The sequence below is a fragment of the Cuculus canorus genome, chromosome 4 (assembly GCF_017976375.1).
Source record: "Cuculus canorus isolate bCucCan1 chromosome 4, bCucCan1.pri, whole genome shotgun sequence".
NCBI classification, from domain to species: Eukaryota; Metazoa; Chordata; class Aves; order Cuculiformes; family Cuculidae; genus Cuculus; species Cuculus canorus.
Window position 1 is genome coordinate 76,578,993 of NC_071404.1, and position 22,547 is coordinate 76,601,539.

General features: G+C 40.4%; 1 protein-coding gene across 23 annotated transcripts in view; it reads left to right on the forward strand.

The window, feature by feature from the left end:
* Nucleotides 1-22,547, forward strand: part of CAMK2D (calcium/calmodulin dependent protein kinase II delta) — a 137,985-nt gene that overhangs the window by 42,040 nt on the left and 73,398 nt on the right. For all 23 annotated transcript variants that reach the window (XM_054065939.1, XM_054065918.1, XM_054065924.1 and 20 more), the window contains one exon: nt 10,717-10,776. In XM_054065939.1, coding sequence (XP_053921914.1) covers nt 10,717-10,776 — 60 coding nt within the window. The remainder of the gene's footprint in view (nt 1-10,716; nt 10,777-22,547) is intronic.

The window sequence follows — 22,547 nt, forward strand, 5'->3', positions numbered from 1 at the left end:
AATTACTCATTTACATTAAAATTAGCTATTGTCAGTTAGTAGGTCATGCTATATTTCAGGGTGAAAAAATCATTTGCTGCCGTAGTTTACGTACTGCTGTAGCTGACAGTGGTTTGGGGGGGTTATAGTAAGCTGCATTGTTCTTCTTGCTGTTAGGCAGTGTTGTTTTAGTGACATTTGGACGGAAGATGAGCGTATCTCATGTATGTCTCACCATGTCATTTCAGAAACCTGGGTACTTGAAGGTGCCTTCAGAATTCCAGTTGTCAAACAAGTCTGTCTAGAGTTTATAATGCTTTTAGTGGATTTAACAGGTTGAGTGATTCCTCTTTCAGCTGGGGTCTGTCAAACTGGAGTTCAGAGTCACTCAAGTATGTACTTAAGCCCATCCCTCTCCAGTGAAGTATTTGAGGGCAAGCAGATGCTTCAGCTTGTTAGGCTGCTGCATTGATTCCGGAAATTCCAGGCATCTCTTACATACAACGTATTTTTCTGACCTTACTTTCAATTCCAGAGAATTTTTTTTTCCCAAACACTGTTGCGCTCTGCAAACTTAGTGCAACTTTCTGCAGGAAGTGAGCTAAGAAATGGAAAAGAAAAAAATCCTTAATTATGGTTTAGAGCTATTCATTCAGGAGCAGGTGTATAACCCTTTTTTTCAGTGTTGGTGTTATAAACAGCATATGTGAAAATACATGTGGCACGTACTGAATGATTTAATGTTTCGCAGACCAGCTTCTTAGTTTTGACTCATTGGAGCATAGGACTGGAAAATGAAACCTCTGTAACTAATACAAGACAACCATCAAGTGGCTGTTATACAAATCTAATAAATTTACCAAGTTTCATTTTAAAACAACCCATTGTTAAGCTGCTCACCAAGTCTGCAGCGTCCTCCAGATGGGCTGAAGCTGCCATGCCCATTAGCTGTACGTGCAGACTCACTTGTACTGCCTGCACTCCTTTTACCTAGGGGGTTTCTAGCTGAATCAGGAAACCAAATTGTGATTTGTGTGAATAAATCATAAGCTTTCGTCCCTGTTAGCACTAGGGATGTAGGGAGGCTTTCAGATGGATGCTTCATGGAGCTGAAGTGCTGACTCAGCATCATTTCATAATTACAAGTGATTTCAACATTAGTTTCAGAAGCTCGATGTATGAGGTATTTAGAATTTGCTTCAGACTGCTCTCCTTTAATCTCATTCTCCATACTTGTCAAATAGTACAACGCCAAAAGGACATAAGCACCCTTAAACCCTTTTTGCCAAGTTGTTATATATTCCTCTGTAAAAGGTGGAAGCTGCCATTTAGCTGAAATGCATTGTGCTAAAGCAGGCACAGTGCTTTTGGTCCACTTGCATGCATGCTGTGCTTTAACTCCTGCCGAGAGTAAATGGAGCAAGCTTGCATATCCTGGAATATATCTTGTCATGTATCAACTCTGAACTACTCAAATATGAATCAGGACTGAGAAGCCTTAAAGAATTAAAACAAACCAACAGAAAGTAGGACAGAATGAGAAATACTGAGTGTACTCAGATATTTATTGGCAGAACTGAGGAAAAAAATAGTGGAGGGCATACAGTCTAAAATTGAGAACCAAAACTGAAAGGAGGGCAGTGAAGTAAAAGAAGAGCTCCCAGTGTGCAGTGTGAAGGACTTCCATTTGTTGAGAGATGGAAAGGGAAAATGCAGAGAGCAAAGGGCTGCAAAGACAGAATGTGAAGAACTTTGAAAACCTGGTATATAAACGTCATGCAAAAAGTGCCAGGTCCATTAGGGACTCTGGGAGGGTCACCTGGGAAAAGAGGGGAGCAGCTGGTTTGGGGTGCCAGGTGAGGGGAGAGAAGGATTCTGGGAGGCTGCACTGTGTGGAGTCACAGCATTCCAGGCGGAAGTGGGAAACTGAGTCTGAGGCCAGAGCAAATGAAAGTGATCAGCCTCAAAAGATGCCATATTGTTCTGCTTTTAAATATGCTCAGGTCTTGTACATAGAGTTGTTGCCAAAACGGTTGAAGAAGACTTCGCTGAGCATCAGCTGTAAGAATTTGCAGGTTTGAGTCACAACGGAAGGTATGCTGCTGTAGGAAGAGAGAGGGGTTGTAAGGAGACGGTTCAGGATGAAAAGCACATGCTGTTTTTCCCATTAAGGCAAGCATAAGTTTTGCATGAAGATACGTTAGGGAGATGGTGCAAGATGCAGCACTGGACAGAGGACCAGAATAAAAGAGATGGTATGGAGGAGAGATGGTGGGACACGAACAGTTAAATGTGAGACGATGACTCGTTGGCAAAAGATTGTGAGTGATGGGGTGATCAAACTTGTTCTCATTGGCTCTCCTGGCCTTTCTGTTTGCATTGGCCCTGAGGAGTTTTACAGCAGGTTACTCACATTTCAGTACCTGTTCTGCTCATGTAGTGTCTAGGATGTATAATATATATAAATAGACTATATGTAGTGGTGCATATATTTTGATATAATATATGAAACATAAAATATTATTTTAAAAAGTGGAGATTTATTTTCTCTAACCTGATGAGAGTGTTTAACCCAGAAATAGTCAAAATGCATATAAAGAATAACTACTTTTTGTTCTCTAAAGTTATTTTCAGTTCTGCCATTGTGGCTTGCTAGGACAAGGCAGCAGTTTCAGACTTTTACTAATGCTTTCCTGGCTTCTTTAAGTCACTTCTCTCACAAGAGTGGAGGGAGTGAATCGCCAGCTGGCTGTTCAAATCCACAACAAATTAGAGTATAAAATGGGAAAGGGAAAAAAGGATTTGTTAGCTTGAACTCAGCAGTATGTGAAAGCCTGCTTTTAAGAACTGTTTAAAGGTTTGCACTCTGCATTCTTAACGATCATTCTGTTGGCCTCCTCTGTCTATTCATTCTGAACATCATTAAACACAAATCATATAAAAAAGTAAAATCTTCTTGGCTTGGTGCTTTGCTGTTCATGTCACTTGTTTACTTTACTCCTTTCGTCACCTCACTTTAACTTAAACCATGTGTTCCTCATTTCCAGCTGTGGTGCTGGAAGCTGAAGAAATATGGGAATAGCCTGCACTTTTTTTGGTTGTAATTGTCATAGAAATCAGGGATAAAGTGTCTTGATAAAGTGGCCTGAAAACACTTGTGCCACCTCTCACCATCATCTGTGCTTTGCAGGTAGGAATGAATTATCTGCTTCTGTTTATCAAATATGCATATGCTAGGAATGCTATAATATTAATGTAGAAAGAGGGTGGGAAGTGGAAGAAAGCCAAAGCCCTGCAGGAACATTAGCAAACTGAAAACAGCTCTTGTTGGCAGCCTTCACAGCTGAGCACAAATGGCCCTTTTGTTTTCTTGGTGCCCTGGGGCAGAAGTGGAAAATCAACAGGTGTGGAGTTTATTCCTTATTTTATAAAGCGTCTTGGATTAATATATTTTGCTTTCCCTTGATACTCAGAAGCCTGATTGAACAGAAGTGTGTATGCACGCATAGCCACGGAAATAACTGGAGGCGTTCTCTGTGCCCTGATTTCTGGTCTGTTGATGCTTTTGACCAATGGCCTAATAAAAGAATTGGCTCTGCTATTGTTGTTGCATACTCTTATCCATTATGAACCCGGGTATCCATGGAAAAGATGTCTTTATAACAATGAACACCTGGTGTGTGCTTCTGTTCAGGAAACATTAGGAGGGGTGGGTCAGATGAGTACTCAGTGTCTGTAATTGTTTATTATGAGAATGTCCCACTTTCTTTGCTATAAATACTGGGAAGACAGGAATAAGTAAAGGCTGAGCTTTCAAATTTTTCCCCAGGAGCAGGTAGTGAATGCGTGAGTGTTCATTTTCAAATAGTGCTCTTAGAAATTGTAGCACTGTATTCCATGGCAGTTACCTTCCTTACAGATGGTGGAGGATGTAAGTGAGGTTTATCTTTGAGCGTTTCTGCAGCATGAACTCAGTAATGGAAGATCTGAAAGGCTGCGTGTACTGTTATAGGAATAAATGTGGTTCTTGTTTCACTTTACAGGCTGAAAATTACTGAGCTGCAAATTGCTAAAGGTCTATAAATTATCTTTCATAAGAACCAGCGCAGGCAGGGACTTGGTAATATTGTTGGTCCCCAGTAATGACTTCAACTTAGAGAAATAATCAGCTCTGAGAGATAGAAGTGGACTGTTTCCAGACCCTTAATTCTTCCTCAGAGAGAGTTTGAAAAATGTGTTTGATGCAGTTGGATTGCGTATAAACCACATTCCCAGACTTAGAGCAAGTCACTGTCACAACACTGTCCCTTATACACAAGATACACTTAAACCACAAGTGTTTAAACTTCGTGATATCTACTGCACTTCGTTGTGCTCTGTGTGTGGTTGCCAGAGAAGCTGGCAAAGTCAGGGTGATGGCAGGAAAGCTGTATTGCTCTGTTAACCTCTATGTCCCCACTGAATCACAAAGGTTTTGTTTGCCTAGTGGCTAGGGAGAAATGCGTAAAAGAACATTTCAGGTCAGCAAGGCACCACTTTTGACATGGTGGTGGTACTGAAATGTAGGCTTTCTTTCATGCTTTTTTTTTCCCCCCTCACAGAAAACTTTACAGCTTTGTGGGCTTTTTGTCCTAGAATCTGCACACATAGAAGGGTTTATTGTAATCTTAACATTGCAATTTTATGTATTTTTCACATTTATTTCTCAAGGGCAAGCTCGATTAACTTCATCTGTGCCACTGCATTGTAGCATCATCCATAGAGTGGTTCTAGTCCTTCTTGTTCCTCAAAAGTGAGAGGGCAAAGGGTTGTTAGGTCAACCTGTGTATAGTTTAATAAAAAATAGGAATACAAGGAACCAGTGCAAAGCAGGAGAGGTCGTGGAATGGAAGTGTGTAGCAGTTCTAGATGTGCTTGTGATCTGGGGTGGGAGACCTTTGGAGCAGTGTCCTTGCTGCATGGCTCAGAATGTGTGTGAGTGAGTGTGCATGCCACAAGTCCATAGGGACAGTGTGTGCCCACTGACATGCTTCCCGTTCTCACATCAGTTAAAATCAGGTGTTTCTGTGACAAAGGGGAGCACGAAGGAAAGGCTTTATTCCTCCCTGAAGCATTGCCAGACTCCACTGAGCCATTATCACTTAGACTAAACCCTAGATCCTATAGATGTCCTGTCTGCAGTGAATCGGGGTCAGATCTGACACAGGGTCTAAGCAGACCCTGGATGCCTCGCTCCTCCTGTGTCCATGAAAATTCCCATTCAACGGCTGCTGCCTCAGTATTCCCAGATGTTAGGTCTGAGTTTGTGCAGCCCAAGAACTGCTAAACAGATGGGTGGTTCCGTTCTTCCTAGCAGCTGAACTGCCTGGAAATGATGTGGAGCAAGGCTTAAGTTTGTAGCAAAGGGCTTCATCTCCCAAGCATACTTAAAGCTCACTGACGCTTGGCTCACGATCAGTTCAAAGACCTTAAACACCTTTTGTCTCAAGGAATAGCCTCTTGATCTCACTTGCTAAGATAAAAGAGCTTATTCTGGTGAGATTGGAGGTGCTCACATTGAAGAATTATATATCCAATCAATATTGAGGGAAAATAGAAATGCACAGACAAAGAAAGGGGCTAAAAGATACAAAAGTTAGCGCTGGGGAGGTGCACTTAGTTTTTTTTGCTGTGCGCTGCAAGATCTAATAATAAAATAGCAACAGGAAAACTGCAGAAGTTACTACAGATCAGTGTTAGACTTTGTTTTGGGGAAGTTGGGATTTTGGATACCTGTGTTGATAGGTGGTGAGCGATAGGCATTTCTGCTGTGGTGATAAACACAGTTTGGGTGGTCATGCAGGGTCAGCACTTGAATTAGGAATCATGACACTATAGTCGAAGAGATTTATGCTGCAGACACAAATTATATGCCTCTTTAATTATTAAATATATCGTGACTAATCCAAGAAATAGGTATAGTTTTTGTTATGTATGGTTTTGTAAGAAAGCAAATATTAATACCACTTAAAACATTTGTTACTTTATTTGCTTCCCCACTATAAACTGTCTACAGTCAGTCTAGTTTTCTGATGCAGACGTCCTAAGTTGTAATAGGAGATTTTGGTCTGTTCGAATATTGTCATTCGAATTAAGACTAGTCTTTGCATTCATACAGTCTTTCCGTACCCTAAATTTTACACGTCCATATTCTGCTTGCTGCTAGTTTCACAGAATTTCAGGAGTTATTGTAAAGGCTGAATTTTTCATGGATCACTGCATTAGATCTTTTTTCTTTTTCTTACCTACCTGTCACATTGAAAGTATTTGTAGCTGGCTGCAAGGTTTTTTCCATTAATAAAACTGTATTATTCTCATTACTGTCTTCTTTCTGATTGTATCAGTGTTTCACAGGCAGTGATCTTTTCCCATCTTGATAATGAGCTGCTGCTGTCATAGGTGCCAGCATTCACAAAGGGAAACTTGCTTTCATAAAATAATCCAGACTTTATAGAATATTCCTTCTTCTGCATTTGCTTTGCCCCTTTTTGAGGTTCTTATTTGTATTTTCCATTTATTTTTCATACAATTTATTACGTAGACAGTATAGGAGTCCTTTTTGTAATCTACAGGTAATTAGATGAGAACAAAGAACACAAGTGTAGAGATGTACTTGTGTGTTCCCTTTTTATTGTATGTTTTGCTTTAAAGCTTGGCATCCTCTTACTGATAATCATTTTTCCCTTTCATGCTGACAGGTGAACTCAGTTTTAGCTGATGAATTCTGTATTCAGAAATGAGAGGAACTAACTTTTTACCCTTAGTAAGTGACCTATTGAATTTATTTTTTCTAGAGCTTTTCCAGTAATAATGTTGTAGCATGAACATTTTATGCTAGATGCAATCACAGATTTTTCTCAGGGTTCCTGGGGTTTGGCTGCCTGCTGGGTGATTTCTGGCTGCACTCATCATGGCAGGATACTTCTTTTCCTGTCAGCTCTCGGTGCCGCGACACACTTTCTTACGCTTCGGATATTTGGGAGATGAGTGCTCCAAGTATTTTGGGTTGACTTGCCCTTTGACATTCACCTTCAGATCACCAGTAACTGAACCCTAGGCGAAAACAGTCTAACAGAAATAGATATTTATGCACAGCATTTGCAGTTGGAGGGGAGGAAGGAAGGAAAACGCTGTTTCCTGAAATGTGTAGAAGGAACATGCAGACTACAAAGGCAAGCCATCTTCTTGGGCACTCCACAAGGTTAGACGTGTGTTTGGTTCCCCGTCCCAAAACATACATACTGCAGACTTATGCAGTTTTCTGACACACCCTGGCGCTGCCAAGGATTACTTTATTTCTTTGGAAGCGCAGCTATGGTCTTCTGGTCCTTAATGTCCACTTAAATTCCTGGCTCAGGGAGTATTTGATGTTCTTCCTGCTGCCTCCTGGCACAATGTGCGTGGTGTGAGGACTCTCCATTCACTTAGTGTTTCGTTTTGTAGCAAGTGTAATAACTACTCTGATACAAGCAACTGAATGCAGAGCACTCATTATTATGATTTACATGACACCAGATCTCACCTCACTGGCAGCAGTCAATACACCAGTTAAGTTCAGTGTGAAAACCTGGGAATATTATACAGTCAATAGTGATGATGACGATGATGTAACCTTCATATACTGCAGTACCTCCAGCTGCACGTCTAAGTAAGATGCTTTTGTTGTGATTTACAAAAATCTCAGATGTGCTTTTTTTTAGTCAATATGGTTATTGGTCTTAAATAGGGCACTAACAAATTAGGCTGTCATTTATACCTGAACATGTGCAGCTCTAATATTTGTTATTTGAGCACACTATCATGTGTGTAGATAAAAGCTGGACAGTAACCCCATTTCCACATGGTGTGCTGTGTATCCTTTCACTGGAACGTGATCGTTTTGTGATTATGTGATTATGCCTCTTGTGTTATGGCACAGTCAGAAACAGTGCACAGGCACAACTACCTCTGACTGAATACTGTAGACATGCGACATGCAGGGCATGTCCTTGATTTGACACAAAAGCTGAAACTGTGAGTAACAGTTGTAATAGCTGGGTGCTTTTAGTTGTCAGACCTTACCATGGAAAGCTCTGTCTAAGAATTGGCATTCATTTATGAATATATAAATGTATTTCTTTCAGTTATCATAGCTGTCATTTCCAAGTATTTTAGTGGATAAATGTGTGCAGATACCCTTTATTTTTTATGGAATTGGTGCTAAAATCTCTGTGACATCAGTGGGAGCCAAGGACTGCCAGAATTATGCAGATTTAGACTCAAGAAAGTTTTTTTTTCTGTTAAATAAAAGAACTCCACCCAGTTTGTGCTCTGTCTTTTGAGAGTTTATTTCACCTCCTAGTAAATTGTGAAGGAATGTTTACTTGTCTGTTCTTCTCACGTTGTTTAATTCACTCTGTGTGCACCAGAGCAGAAGGAACACTTGTATTGTGTTCGTTGTGTGTCGTATGAGTTAGTACTGTTGATTACCCACGTGGTACCTGCTGGACCTCGGTGGGTTCAGAATGCTCTCAGATGTAGTATGGTAACATTTCAGCAACCAGTGAAAATGGTTAGTGCATGTGAGAAATTAATCCTGTGCCGGGTCAGATCAGAAGCTGTTGTATAGCAGTTGTTAGCAAAGAAATCTCAGGTGTTGATATTCAAAGTTGGAGATAAAGCACTTTATTATATCTGTGTTATTCCTGAAGACTCAACACAGGTTGTACTTAGCACTTCATAGAAGGCTTTCAGACACCTTCCAGGTTTCTAGCTGTGCTGGCTAATCCTGTAAAAGTAATTTGAGTTAGTACAGAATGGCCTTTGAAAGCAGTGCTGGTGGTGCACCAGAGAGAGTTTTATGCCAAGTGACCAACAGTCCCTTGATTTTTATTTATTTTTTTCCTCCCCTGAGACACTGGTTGTAGTTCCATCTTTCTTCTATAACAACCTTAGTTTAGCTTGTGTTTCAGATTGTTTCCATGAGCACTATGTAATACGGCAATTGGTCAAGCCATGATTAAGTTACAACCAAAGCTGATGGGCGCTAAGATGCTGTAACTGTTTATGTCAGTGCTTGTGTTTCAGACTTGCTGCAACTGAATTTAAAAACCTTAACAGCAAACCTCAGTGGAAGAGTTTGAGTTTATAAGAGAAGATTGAGCTCATCTTGCAGGATTTTTAATTTTTCTTTTTTTATTATTTTGTACTTCTGAAATGTAATATTACCTGGTTTTTAGTTAACAATTAAACATGAGAAGAGGGTTAAACTGCCAAATATGCTCATGCAGGTGGCGTAGTCCTTGAAGCTCTTGGACTGTGGTTGGTTTTAACAGGGAACTTTAGGGCTTCTCAAAGAAGAGAGCAGTGACATAAGTGCTGAGGTAGTTTATGGAGTTGAGCAGCAGCTAAAAGGAGGCTGTAAGGATCCCACTGCTGCATTTGGGCACCAAAGAGGAGTTTTGTTTTCTTGAACCCTGTTTTGACTCTTGTCCAATAGACTCTGATGTCAAACTGGGGTGGGAGGAACTACGACTTACTGGCTTGGAAAGATAACCTGGTTATACTGATAGTGTTACGGGAGAGAACAGGTACCTTAATAGATCTGTAAGAGTTACATTCCAAAACCAGGTAACTTCTTCATTCTTTCTGTACTGCTTTGATGCTTAATATTCTTTTGTAAATTAAACTTCTTGTGTTCTCCAAATGCTGAATATTCAGCTCAAAATGTCCTGTGAAGACTACTGTTTTTATAGTTGGAAGGACAGTTAAGAATTGCCCCTTTCAGTTTTTAGGAGTGTTCTCAAACATAATGCAGATAATTAGGATTGCAGAGATAGCACAACCCAAATTACGTGTGTGACATTTGAAGTTTGAGATCCTTTTTTTTATCATCTCCAAGTTGTGTACTGTATTGCCCGAATTACCCATGTGTGTTTTATACTGCCTGACACGAGAGATTTTAACATACTTAAACACCTTTGGGTATTTCCAGTATAAATTAGCATCTAAGTTCAGATGTGCAGCCTGCTGCTTTACCCAAAGGCTAAAAAGAATCCAGTGGCCGGGAGAGGAGGAGCCGGCAGATGGTACACCTAAACCTATGTGTTCAGGGTGTCCTGGGGTTAATGAGTAATCAGCCTGAGAGACAAATTAGCCCTGCTGGAAAATAACAACTGTTGGCCATTAGTTATTGGAATGGTCATGAGTTATTGGAAAGGCTGTTAGCTATTGGAAGTTCCCGTAGCCTTCTGTTGTGGTGGGCGCATGTGGTAGCAGGAGTGCTTGTGCCTCAGGAGGGCTGCCTCACGTCAAGCTGTGTACCTGGTGCAGAAGGTATCATTAAAGCAGTTAACAAGTAGGGTTTAAGGTAATACTGGAGGTTCAGAGTGTCATTATTTTGATTAATGTTGCAATGTGGTTTATTACTTGATAATTATAGGTCATGGCATGAATGTTTCCTTTCTCCCCAATAAATTGGCAGCATGAGTTTTCTAATGGAATTGCCTGTGGTAGTCCATCAAAGAAGTGATTGGATGCAGTAACTTAATTCAATATTACAAACAGTTTGAATGTAAAATCTTAATGGATTGAAATAAGGGAGGTATCTTTTTTAAGGATCACATCAGATGATGGGGTTTTTTGCTTCTGTATAGCACATACACTGAGCAATGTTTATCTTCGTACTAAAAACTACTGTTTTGCTTTCTTCTGTTGCAGATCACCAGAAACTGGAAAGAGAAGCTAGAATCTGTCGCCTCTTGAAGCATCCCAATATTGGTAGGAACATTTAATTGCTTTATGCAGTAGATATCGGTTTAAAAAATTGAGGGAAAACACAAAATGAGAAATAGAAATAGCAGCTCACAGAAGTCAAGTGGAAATACCTCAATGCAAGACTATTTCTTTATAACATGGTGCTGCTTTCGAGTTCTGCTGTGCGATGTAATAACCTGATAGGTCACTTAAAGCAACGTGTACTGTTCTCATCTTCTTTGAGCTCTTGCTCTGCCATCAGTGAGCTGTCTGTGCCAGGTGTTTTGGGTTTTTTTGAGCTGTGTGTAGGAGGAGTTATTTTCAGTGCTCATGGCTTTTTGAGACCTGCAAAAGAATTTCATGTAACAGCATATATTGCTAAATATGAGGCAGAACAATGTCAATAGAGTTAATGTTGTTTTTACTGAGAGGCTTATTTTAACCTGTTTTATTTTGTGTTTGAGATTCTGTAGAAAGGTAGGTGCGGAAGGCTCTGCTGCTTTTATTTCCTGAACTGCATGTTTTCTACTCAAGCGTTCATGGAAAGGGAGGAAAAATATTTGGGAATGGGTCTATTTCCTTCCTTTAGAAACAGGCGAGTACATTGATCTTTAAGGAGTTTTATCTGGCGTTTTCAGGCACTGAAGTATATGCCAGAGGTATCTCTTCCAAGAATATTTGTTGTACCTGAAACTTCTGAAGAAGAGTGGCATTCTCCTGTCCATCTTGTTCCTCTATCTCCATGTATGTTCTTAAAACATGTCATCAGAAAAGCTGGTCATTTCTTTGAGTGTTTTGAACAAAAACGGATGTTTGGTGCTCCAAAAGCATTTGGCAGTCTGCTTCCTCTTCCTTATGGCTAGTTTTTCTCCTTTTCATTTTTAACTAACAAATACTGGTCTTTGTGACATTTTTAGACTAATAGAGTTGTTTCGTGGCTGAGGAAGAATCTGCTCCTTCCTCTTAATCATAAATTGAAAACAAATGCCACACAGTTCATAGTGAAAGTATTGAATCTCTGAAAAAAACCCCTCTCTTACACAGTCTAAAAAGCTTAGGGGTTTCACATGCAAATTTGGTTAGAGAGGAAGAGTAGCGTTATCTGTGTTATTTTATCCCAGCCATCATTTTTGCATTGTAAAGTGGTGCCAGACAAGGGAATGTGCAGCGGGGAGGAGGTGCAGCGCTTCTGCAGTTATGGAAAGCAGTGGTTACACGTACGGTGCTGCTCGGACTCGGGGGTCATTTACCTGTGCCTTGCTGCAACCAGAGTGTATTTGTGGTTTGGAACAAGCCAGTGGAGGTGAACAAAAAGCAGTAATAAACTGATGAAGAGGAAGAGCTGAAATGCATAGAACGCAGTTGAAACAAATGTCAAAATCGATTTCGTGTGATCTTGTGTCTTCAGTTTGTTGAGTAGCTTGGACCAATATTAGGATGTAGACGATACTTTCTGGCAGGCCAACTATCCGCATATGATTCCGCATAGAATCATAGGATCATTAAGGTTGGAAAATACCTCTAAGATCATCCAGTCCAACCGTCAGCCCACCCCCACCGTGCTTACTAAACTGTGTCCCGAAGTGCCATGTCTACATGCTTTTTGAACCCCTCCAGGGATGGTGACTCCACCACTTCCCTGGGCAACCTCTGCCAGTGCTTCACCACTTGTTTGGTAAAGAATTTTTTCCCAATTTCCAGTCTAAACCTTCCCTGACACAAATTGAGGCCATTTCCTCTCAGTTTTCATTTGTTACTAGGGAGAAGAGACCAACACCCACCTCACTACAACCTCCTTTCAGGTAATTGTAGAGAGCGATGTCTCCCCTCAGCCTACTCTTCTCCAGACTAAAGAATCCCAGTTCCCTCAGCCGCTCCTCATGAGACTTGTGCTCTGTGTATTATATTTGTGGATGTATGACTTGACTTGAAATGCAAACAGGCGATGACAGCTTTGGTGACAGGTAGGGCTCTGTAAGTCAGCACTAATTCCAGCATTGCTGCCTGCACCAAGGTGCACAATTCAGTCAAAGGATTATAGACAAATCCTTCTACTCCGTTGTCAGGAACAATGCCGTGTTCTTGATTTGTCTGAGAGAAGATTTTCATGATTTGAAACGAGCATGTCAGTATTTGGCAGCATACTTTGTATTCTGTCATCATTACCAGGCTGAAGAGGTTCTCATTTGCATGCTGAGAAGCTGTGCCCTCAGTTACCAAAATGTTAACCCTGAAATCACTGTAGGTGCACGCTGCCTGTACCCGACGGAATCTCTTCTTCTTGGGTCACTGTCATATCATCCTCTCTAGTGGGTAGTTCCACATCACATTGGAAAGCACTGGTAGCAAAAGAAGAGGTATACCAGAGACAGGTGACTCAGCTGTAACAGCAGAGATTATAATGTGTTAATACATATATAGATATATAAGTATCGTATAGTGGCTTATATGTCTCAAAATGGTAAAGATAAACCCTTGTAAAAAAGTCTTGCACTACGTGCATGACAAAGGGTATATGTGTTTAAAAATATTAGCAAGTCCATGAATATAAAATTCATGCTTTTCTCTTCCACCATATTTTCTCTTGAATTTACTGCCAGGGATTAATTTCTAATAGCCCAGAAAATAAAACATGTTTGGAAAAGGAGCTTGTCATGTTAACAGTAAGTATGTATAATTTAAGAAAATTAAGAAAAATTTTAAAAAGTAATTTTTTCTATGTGATCTCCAGGAAAGCAGAGATCGAATTTAACTGATTGGGCAGTTTCTCAAAGGTGATCTCAGTGGTTTTCTTTATTGTCCTTCAGTGTGTTATTTTTTTTAGTTACTTGTCTTTTTTTTTAATTACACATTGGTTGCAGGGTGGGAGATTTCTGAGGTTAGAATTTAGTAACCCTTTCTCTTTTCTTTCACACCTATTCTTACTTATTTTAACTGATTATCTTGATGAAATCTCCCTTCTGGAAGTGACTTTTCATGTAAAGGTGTTGGTTCCAGGTTAACTCTATTTCTAAAATAATACATGAATGATGGTATCCTTTTTAGAGTGTTGTGTGGTCTCTTTGGTTAATTATCTTTCAGGTCTTAAAACTCTACCAGATACTTTAGGGTGAAAAACCCTTTTTGCTTTCTTTTTTCATACTATCCTTCCAGTCAGAGTAAAGCAGCACAGCTATGGGGAGTCACAGTTTTAGATTGCAGCCTGTGAGTAAATACCTTGTAGCTATCATCAGAGCAAGACTTTTTTTTTTCCTCTGGAGAAACTGAGTTTTCAAAAAGTTCTAAACCACTGGAAATATTTTCCAGTTTATTTTTCCCGAGAAAATAGAGAATTATCAAAAACTTGTACAGATCTCTGGTTTTGTATTTCATAGAATCATATTATAATTTGGGAACTTAAAAGATCATCCTGTTCCAACTCCCCTGCCAAGATGGGTGTCCAGTTAGGACCTAGCTAGAAAAATATTTAATATTTAGTTCAGTTTTCCAGTTCAGTTTAGTTTGGGTTAGTATTTCATCAGGATAAGAAAGAATTCAGGACCAGACTTCTTAACAATCGACGTACCTATTTTTAGCTTCCCAACAATACTTTTTTTATATCCATTTCATATCTGATTTGGTGGTAATTTTATTTAATGGGTGTCATTTTGCCGTTAGGAAATCTTAGGACGGTATTTAAGAAAGGCTTTCCATTTTTGTCTGTATTCAGATGCACCAAACTTAAGAAATTTCTCTAGTATCGGCAAAGGAGTCTTAAAATTGGATCTGAGTGTTTTAATTTTCTTTTGAAATGTAGAATTTGAACAAAGGATGTGGAAAAGCACAGCTTATGTGGAAAAAGGAGGATACGCATCAGAATACTTTCTTTTGAAAGGGTAAAACTCTGGAATTGGGGGTTTAAAGAGATACATATGAGAATGTTTTCATTTCTCTATTTGATTCCCACTGTGGAATGTGAATACAAAAAAATCTGAGAGGAAACAAACATATTTTCTGCTGCCTTTTTGGAAGTATTTGTGACATCAAATTATTATTTCAGAAATTGAATTATCTACCAAATGTTCACAAATGAAGTATTTAAATCGGTAAAGAGGGAGCCTAATTCTTATTAGGCGTTTCTACTGAAAGAGTGATTTTGAACGACGGTGAGATACCAAGGACTGAACTCATGTATGAAAATGTAAATCACCAATGATTATTCTTAGTAGAAAAGTGTCAGGAAGGGAAGCTAACTAAATAAAAATCCAGCTGTCTGGTGCTTCCAAAGCCTTATAAATTGAAGAAATCTGTGTAGACCCTGTAGGAGCATGCAGTCATTTGAAAAATGCTTTTAGATGCAGCAGTTTTTTTTTAATTTATTTATCAAGCGCACTTGATATCCTTGTAATGAAGTCATGAATCTAGCTGCGAGCTTCAGTTGCCTTCTGTAAGGCATTTGTTCTGGTGCTGCAGTATGTGCTGCTTTTTTTATTATGGTAAATCAGCGTATGCTTTATTAGGGTTATTAGGAAAACAGATAACCACAATAAAAATGTAAGATGGTAGTTCTCCTGTGATAGGATTATCTGGGATTGATCTCTAAAGCAGTCTTGTTCAGTATTTTTATCAACAGATTTAAAGATAAAAATTGAAGTGGTATCAGTTTAGGTGGGACTGAAGGAGTCTTACAGCCACTAGATGTGAGCTCAGATGTCTAAGAACAAATAGTGTACATTGGTCTTGAAAGAGGAGCGCCTGCATCTTGGAAAGAGTGACTTGGAAAAGCCTGTGGTGACAGGAAACAGCTACTTGAACACAAGTCTCGTTGGGATGCTGTGATACCCAGGGGAAAACAGCGTTCACAGATGTATGGAAGTAACAGTCAAAAAGAGGAAAATGACATTTATTTTGTATCTGCCAACAGAAGTCACTTCGAGAGTACTGTGCTAAGCTTTGACATCTGTGTGTCAAAAAGTATGATTGAGGGAAAGGGGTGATAGGAGGAGATCTACCAAGATAACCAGAGAATGTTACTTACCTGGAAAAGGGCAAAAAGAAACATGGCTGCAGTTATGAGGATAAACGTAGGAGCCATTTTTTTTGGCAATAAAAGTACAAGAATAACTTTAGGGGTGATGTTTTCTAACTTGAAGTGTGAAGTGTTTTTTAAGCCTTATACTAAGAACTGTGAGTTACTGAGGAAGTGTGTACTCATGATGTTCAAAGCCGTATTTTCTCCCTTTCCAGCATTTCCTGAGTAGTCTGGCCTGCTGCTCCTGTTACATTGTGGTAAGAGATGTCTAGGCAAACACAGCTCGAGTTCCTTTATAGCAGAGCTCTGGCGGTTTGAGCTGAGCTACAGCAGTTTGTACATGAGTCTGATTTTCAGCAGTGCTGTATTTCTTGGGTTCTTACTGTGATGAGATGCCTGTAATGATATCAGTGCGGACAGGTTTTCTTTCTTACTTAGTGCAGCTTGCTAGCATAATAGAGTTTAAAATGTAGGTGAAGCCTCACTGTTTGAGAATCTCATGCTTTTTCTTCATAAGGTTACACATCAAGTTATAGTAAAAGCTCACCTTCTTTACTGAGCAAATTCTCGTCAAGGATTTGCCATTTTGTTTAACTGTTACTTTCTCAGCTGTTATGTGGACTAATGCTTCCAATATTTTAATTTAGAAATTTGGAAAGAAGATTAGTAAGGAAAATAATCATGTCTTCACTAAGAAATTCACTGTCATTGTCCTGTTGTCTGGCTTTTATCTTTTGGTAAACTTTGAGATGATTTCTCAGTCCTCTTTTAACTTTGGTGAAGTTGTATTTTAGCATGCTGATTTCTAGTAATCCATGTGTTTTTGGTGATGTAACACTTTTGCAGCATCTTATTGTTGATTTAGAGCCTGCTTTGTTAATTTTGATTTATGAGGTTTATGAGATGATAAAAACTGCATTAGCCTGATGATGCAAGTCCTGACCTGGTCTAGAAAACTGCTGATTCAAACCTGGTAAAAATGTGGACGGGGTTCCAGCTTGAGTTTGCTTTTGCACAGTTTGTGCTGAGTTTGGGTAGTATTTTCCTAAATCAGAGTCACTCTGCCTCTCTCTGTAGCTGCTGGAAAAGCTGGTGTCTTTACATTCCCTCTTGCCAAAAGCTGTGCACAGCAAAATGGTATGTGCAGTGTAGCAGGATCATGTCAGTAACCAGAATCTCCTGGGTTTCACATGGCAGCGCTGACACGTCTGGCTTCATTGCAGCGCATCGTTCCCTCCTGCTCTCTTCTCCCTTTGCTTTATCCTCTCTTCTCCCTTTGCTTTATCCTCTCTTCTCCCTTTGCTTTATCCTGTCTTCTCCCTTTGCTTTATCCTCTCCTCTCCCTTTGCTTTATAGTTGGTGCGTGGGATGTGGCAAGCAGAAAGGATCCATTAGCCAACTACATCAGGCTCAAGTCTGATTCTGATGAGTCTTCATGCCTTCCTGAAAGGCCACAGCAGATTTTACTGACATGTGGCAGCACTTCAGGTGATAAATGAAGTCCTTTTGGCAACAAGACAGGATGTCCTTGAATGGCCTTGTAAGTCAGGATATTTAGAAGTAAGTAGGACTGCCAAGCCAAAACGGTGCCAGGTCAGCTGGAATAGGCCTGAGCCGGTTGAGTGCAGATCCGCTGGCATAGCCTCAGTTGGGCTGGAGTGGAGGCATTGCTGTGCTTTGGAGGGCAGAAGCTCTTTCGTCTATGAAGAACTATAGCTGGACCAGCTGGATGGGGCTTTGAGCAACCTGATCCAATGGGAAGTATCCCTGCCCATGGCAAAGGGCTGGAATTAGGCGATCTGTAAATTCCCTTCCAGCCCAAACCATTCCATGAGTCTATGGTTTCCACACTTTGAGCTGGGAACTTCTCATAAATTACTGAGGAAACTGATAGCACCCAAACTTGGTGCTGCTCCTCATCAAACTCTCTGTGCTTGTGTTCAGTTTACTGCGTCAGGAATGTACTCTTACACCTGAAGGAGAAGAGGAAAAGCCTGTCTTTGAGAGAGGCTCACCTCTCCCTGCAGTAACACAAAACACAAACATGGAAGTGTACCTAGTCTTGTCCTCTTTGGACTGAGGGTAGTTAAAGACATGTGGGGGTTTTGTGTCCTTTGTGCCTGACAACATGTCCTTTGTGTTTTATAGTCACTGAGTTTTTGCATGGGAATGTGCATAAATTCACAAGAATATGATGAGAAACACTGAATGTATAGCAAATGTGGATTTAGTAAATCCTTTCTGAATTTCTTCTGATTTACTGTAGCCAAATCGGGAGTAAGTCACCTGGCGTTAGTTAAGTATAAGCCGAGTAGGGAATGAAGTAAGGGATGGTGGAAGTGGTTCTTTAACACAATATTTTTTCTGAGCTTAATTTGAGATTTCACTCTTTACATCAAAAATATGCTAATACGGAAATTAAAGGTAATAACACAGTTCCTTCCTGATGCAGCAAAAAATCAAACAAATCCTCAACTGTGCAAATTTCTGCTCAATAAACATGGTCTTCAGGAATGATTAACTATATCTTTGTATATAAATATAGATATATAGGTTTTAATGTATATATCTAAGCATATAAACATAGGTATTTATATACCTATATAACCACATAAGTAAACACAGATACAGTTTTTATACGTATATATATATATATATATAAAAGCTTTTGTTTACCTCCTAGAGAAACCAGCAGTCTGTGAGACTGATGTCTGTAAAAGATCTTGCTTCCTTTAATTATTTTTATTGCTTAGATGAGCTGATGATTTCCACAATTTTAAATCTCATTCGTTCCACTGAAATAGTTAAATTTGTTATTTCCATGATGAATAAGATGAAGCACAGTCCTGGAGAGAATTAAAATAAAACATAGAGAACCCAAATAAACAAGTGATATAACGTGATTTCATAGTTAACGTAAAAGCCAATTTAGTGGGTATTATAACAGGTTCTGTGTTTCAACTCAGCTATGGCTGCAATGTGTGGCTGCATAATGAATGCAACATTAGTATAGAGAAGCTAGATTTGTAGTAGCTGTTTGTAAAATGAAATAGACTTCAAGAAGACTGAACTCAGCAAGAGCACACAAGGGGGGGCATCATGAAGTTTTGTGTAACTGGCTTTTCAGCAGCCTTTCTTATTCTCAGCAGGTTTTGGTACTACGGCACATTTGATTTCTTTTAATTAGTGAAGGTGTGAGTGCATGGCTGATGCTTAAGTTGAAGAGACTGAAAGTTTTCCCTTCTGATGTTGTTAAGAATTTGATAGGGCAAGTGCTTTCGTTAGAGCTTTTGGCAGCCCTAATGATGAGTGAAATGTAAAAAAAAACCCAGCCTTAGTTAAAAAACTGGAAGTTGTTCAGTGCTTACCAACGTGTCAGTAATTTTCAACATGTAACATATTAAGTGTCAGATAATGTGGTCTGTCTGAGGGCACAAAGAGAGAAGTGCAAAGGCAGCTTTATTAGGTGTTAAAGTTTCGGCCTCTTTCAGTTACAGCGTAATCTTGTTATTCTGGTATCTTTAGATTTTACCCTTCTGGATTACTGTGAAGCATAAAAATGTCTTTTAGTAGAATCATAGAATCATAGCATCATAGAATAGTTAGGGTTGGAAGGGACCTTAGAGATCGTCTAGTTTCAATCTCTGCCTTGGGCAGGGACATCCCTCTAGGTCAGGCTGCCCAAGCTGGGCTTGAACACCTCCAGGGGTGGGGCAGCCACAGCTTCCCTTGGCAGCCTGGGCCAGTGTCTCACCACTCTCATGATGAAGAAATTCTTGCTAATGTCCAGTCTAAATCTGCCCCTCTCCAATTTGTACCCATTCCCCATCGTCCTATCACCACAAGCCTTTCTGAATAGCCGCTCTCCAGCTTTCCTGTAGGCCCCCCTCAGGTACTGGAAGGTCGCTGTAAGGTCTCCTTGGAGCCTTCTCTTCTCCGGGCTGAACAGGCCCAACTCTCTCAGCCGGTCCTCGTAGGGAAGGTGCTTCAGCCTTCCAGTCATCTTTGTAGCCTCCTCTGAACGCATTCCAACAGTTCCATATCCTTCTTACGTTGAGGATTCCAGAACTGGACACAGTATTCCACAAGAGAGGAATAGAGGGGCAGGATCACTTCTCTCACCCTGCTGGCCATGCTGCTTTTGATGCAGCCCAAGATACAAGTTGGCCTTCTGGGCTGTGAGCGCACATTGCCGGCTCATGTTGAGCTTCTCATCGACCAGCACCCCCAAGTCCTTCTCTGCAGGGCTGCTCTCAATCACACCATCCCCCATCATGTACTGAAAACAGGGATTGCCCCGACCCAGGTGCAGGACCTTACACTTGGCCTTGTTGAACCTCATGAAGTTCTCGGAGGCCCACTTGTCCAATCTGTCCAGGTCCCTCTGCATGGCATCCCGTCCTTCCGGTGTGGCAACTACATCACTCAGCTTGGTGTCATCTGCAAATTTCTTGGGCGTGCACTCAATCTCACTGTCAATATCATTGATAAAGATATTAAACAGCACCGGTCCCCGTACGGACCTCTGAGGTCCCACTTGTGACAGATCTCCATCTGGACTTTGAGCTATAGACCACTACTCTCTGAATAGTATAGACAATTATCCTCCTCGTTGCTACACACAGTTAATTCTCTTTCCTTCTAGTAGAAGACAAGGTTATTCTAGCTCAAATGAAGCATTGTGCATTGTAATATCCCTGATAACTGCAGCAAGGCCTGTAATATGCTGAGGAAATGAAGTTTCACTAAGATTTGCCACAGATTTTTTTTCCTCAGAAGGTATACACATAATTTGCACCAAAATAGACAATGATAAAGTACAAATCAAATGTGAACCAGATGCTGAAGTATTTTCCTTGCCCTCTTATAGCTGGTTTTGTATGCTTTCATAAATGCATGGAAATTCTCTTCATAGCATGTCCAGATTCTTCTAAACATTTTTTCTTTCCAGAAAGTCCGTTACGCTTTTGTAGCTGTCATTTTAAGTGTAAAACAGATTAATCCACAGAAATGGGAAGTAGAATTCTATGTGGCTTTTGAGGAACCTGCTGCAGGGGTGAGTGCTCGGTTGTCTGGCACACTTCCCATCAGTATTTTTGATCTCTCATTCTGTTTTACTTTCTGTACACGCTTTCTGGAAGGAAGAGCTTCATAATTGCGTTGCTGACTTCAAGAACTAAATAAATAAGCTAGATTAAAATGAATTGCTCACTTTTTACGCACACAAGATGAATCTTTGAGCACTTATATTTTTTTTTGTTTGAAAGCTTTGTTTATTATGAATCTGCAGCCATGTGTTATGCATACGGATAGACATCGTGACTCCCAGCAAAACCACAAATATGTAATTTTCCTCTGGACCCTTTCCTCTAAAAACATAGATCTCTACTACTGAAGCTAAAGTAAGCTTTTTCGTTCAGTAAAGCTTGCGCAGACATTTTTAGAGCATTTTTAGAGGATATTGTAAGTTCTATGCCCTTTGCTTTGTACAGACAACATTGTTAGTGGTTTAATTGTTGAATTCTGCGCTGGTTCTTGGATCACTATTCCCCCTGGAAATATATGTTGGGGAAAAAATATTGTGATTCACTTACTTGAACTGGGGAGAAAAAAAAACCCAACCCCAAACTGAAATAAGGTCACAGTATGTTTGGTGATGTGGATGGGTGTCACTGAGCTGGGAGCAGTAAAAGGAAGGTCTCCTGACTTTGGACCAGGAACCATATTTTGACTTAAGATAATCTGGGAGTGGTGTTTTGAGAGCTCACTGCAGAGATTAGGAATGTCTTTGTTCTTCTTTCCAAGACTATACAAACCCAGGAAGCTCATTAGGAGAAGCAGTCCTCAGGTCTACTCCCATCTGCTCAGACATCTTGCTTTACTTACTTACCCTGCCGTTTGGAAAAAAACCATTGTAAATCATGGAGTTATACATGTTGGAAGGGATCTCTGAAGGTTTTCCAGTCCCAACCTCCTGCTCAAGCTGTGTCCAGTAAAATTAGGTTGCTCAGGGCCGTCCTGGGGAGTTTGAGGACTCCCCAGAGAAGGAGGTTGTACAGCCACTCTGGGCCCTGCTCCAGTGTTTGCCCACCCTCCTGTCAACATAAACAAATAAGTAAACGTGTCTTTGTGTCTAGGTGGGATTCTTCCATTTTCCAGCACGTCTGTTGCCTCTTGACTTGTTGTTTGCGCCCTGGAGAAGGTGGTCCCTGCTGTCTTGACAGCCTTCCTTCTGGTAGGTGGTGGTACTAGTTAGATGTCCCTTCTTCCAGCCAGCCCAGCTCCTGCTCACACGCCACCCGCAACTCCCTAAGCATTGCAGTGGCTGTCTGCTGGCAAGTGCCTGGGAGAAAGACTAGCTAGCAACAGATTAAGCTGTTCTAATAAGAACTTGACTGGGCTGAAATAATGTCCCAGGTTACTTCAGAGGCACAGGGTACAATGTAATTCAGAGTATGGTCTGTATGCCATTATTTTAGATCTGAACATTGCATTCCTTTGTGCTTAGGATGCTTTGCTGGGCAAGATGCTGAAGAAGAAAAGAGTTTAGGGCAAGGATCAAGGTATTTGCAATGTTACATTCTCTAAAATCTTCCCTGCTGATTAGCAAACAGGGCACTGAAAGGGAAAAGTGGGTGTTTTTCGATACAGCTGCATCCCTGTTAGGATGTGTTTGTTTTCTAAAATATATCCGCTGCCATGTTTAAATGTCACATCATCAATTCTTAATGAAAACTGTAAAAAGGGCCTGATGTTTTTGAACGTGCTCGTATCTGGTTGTAAG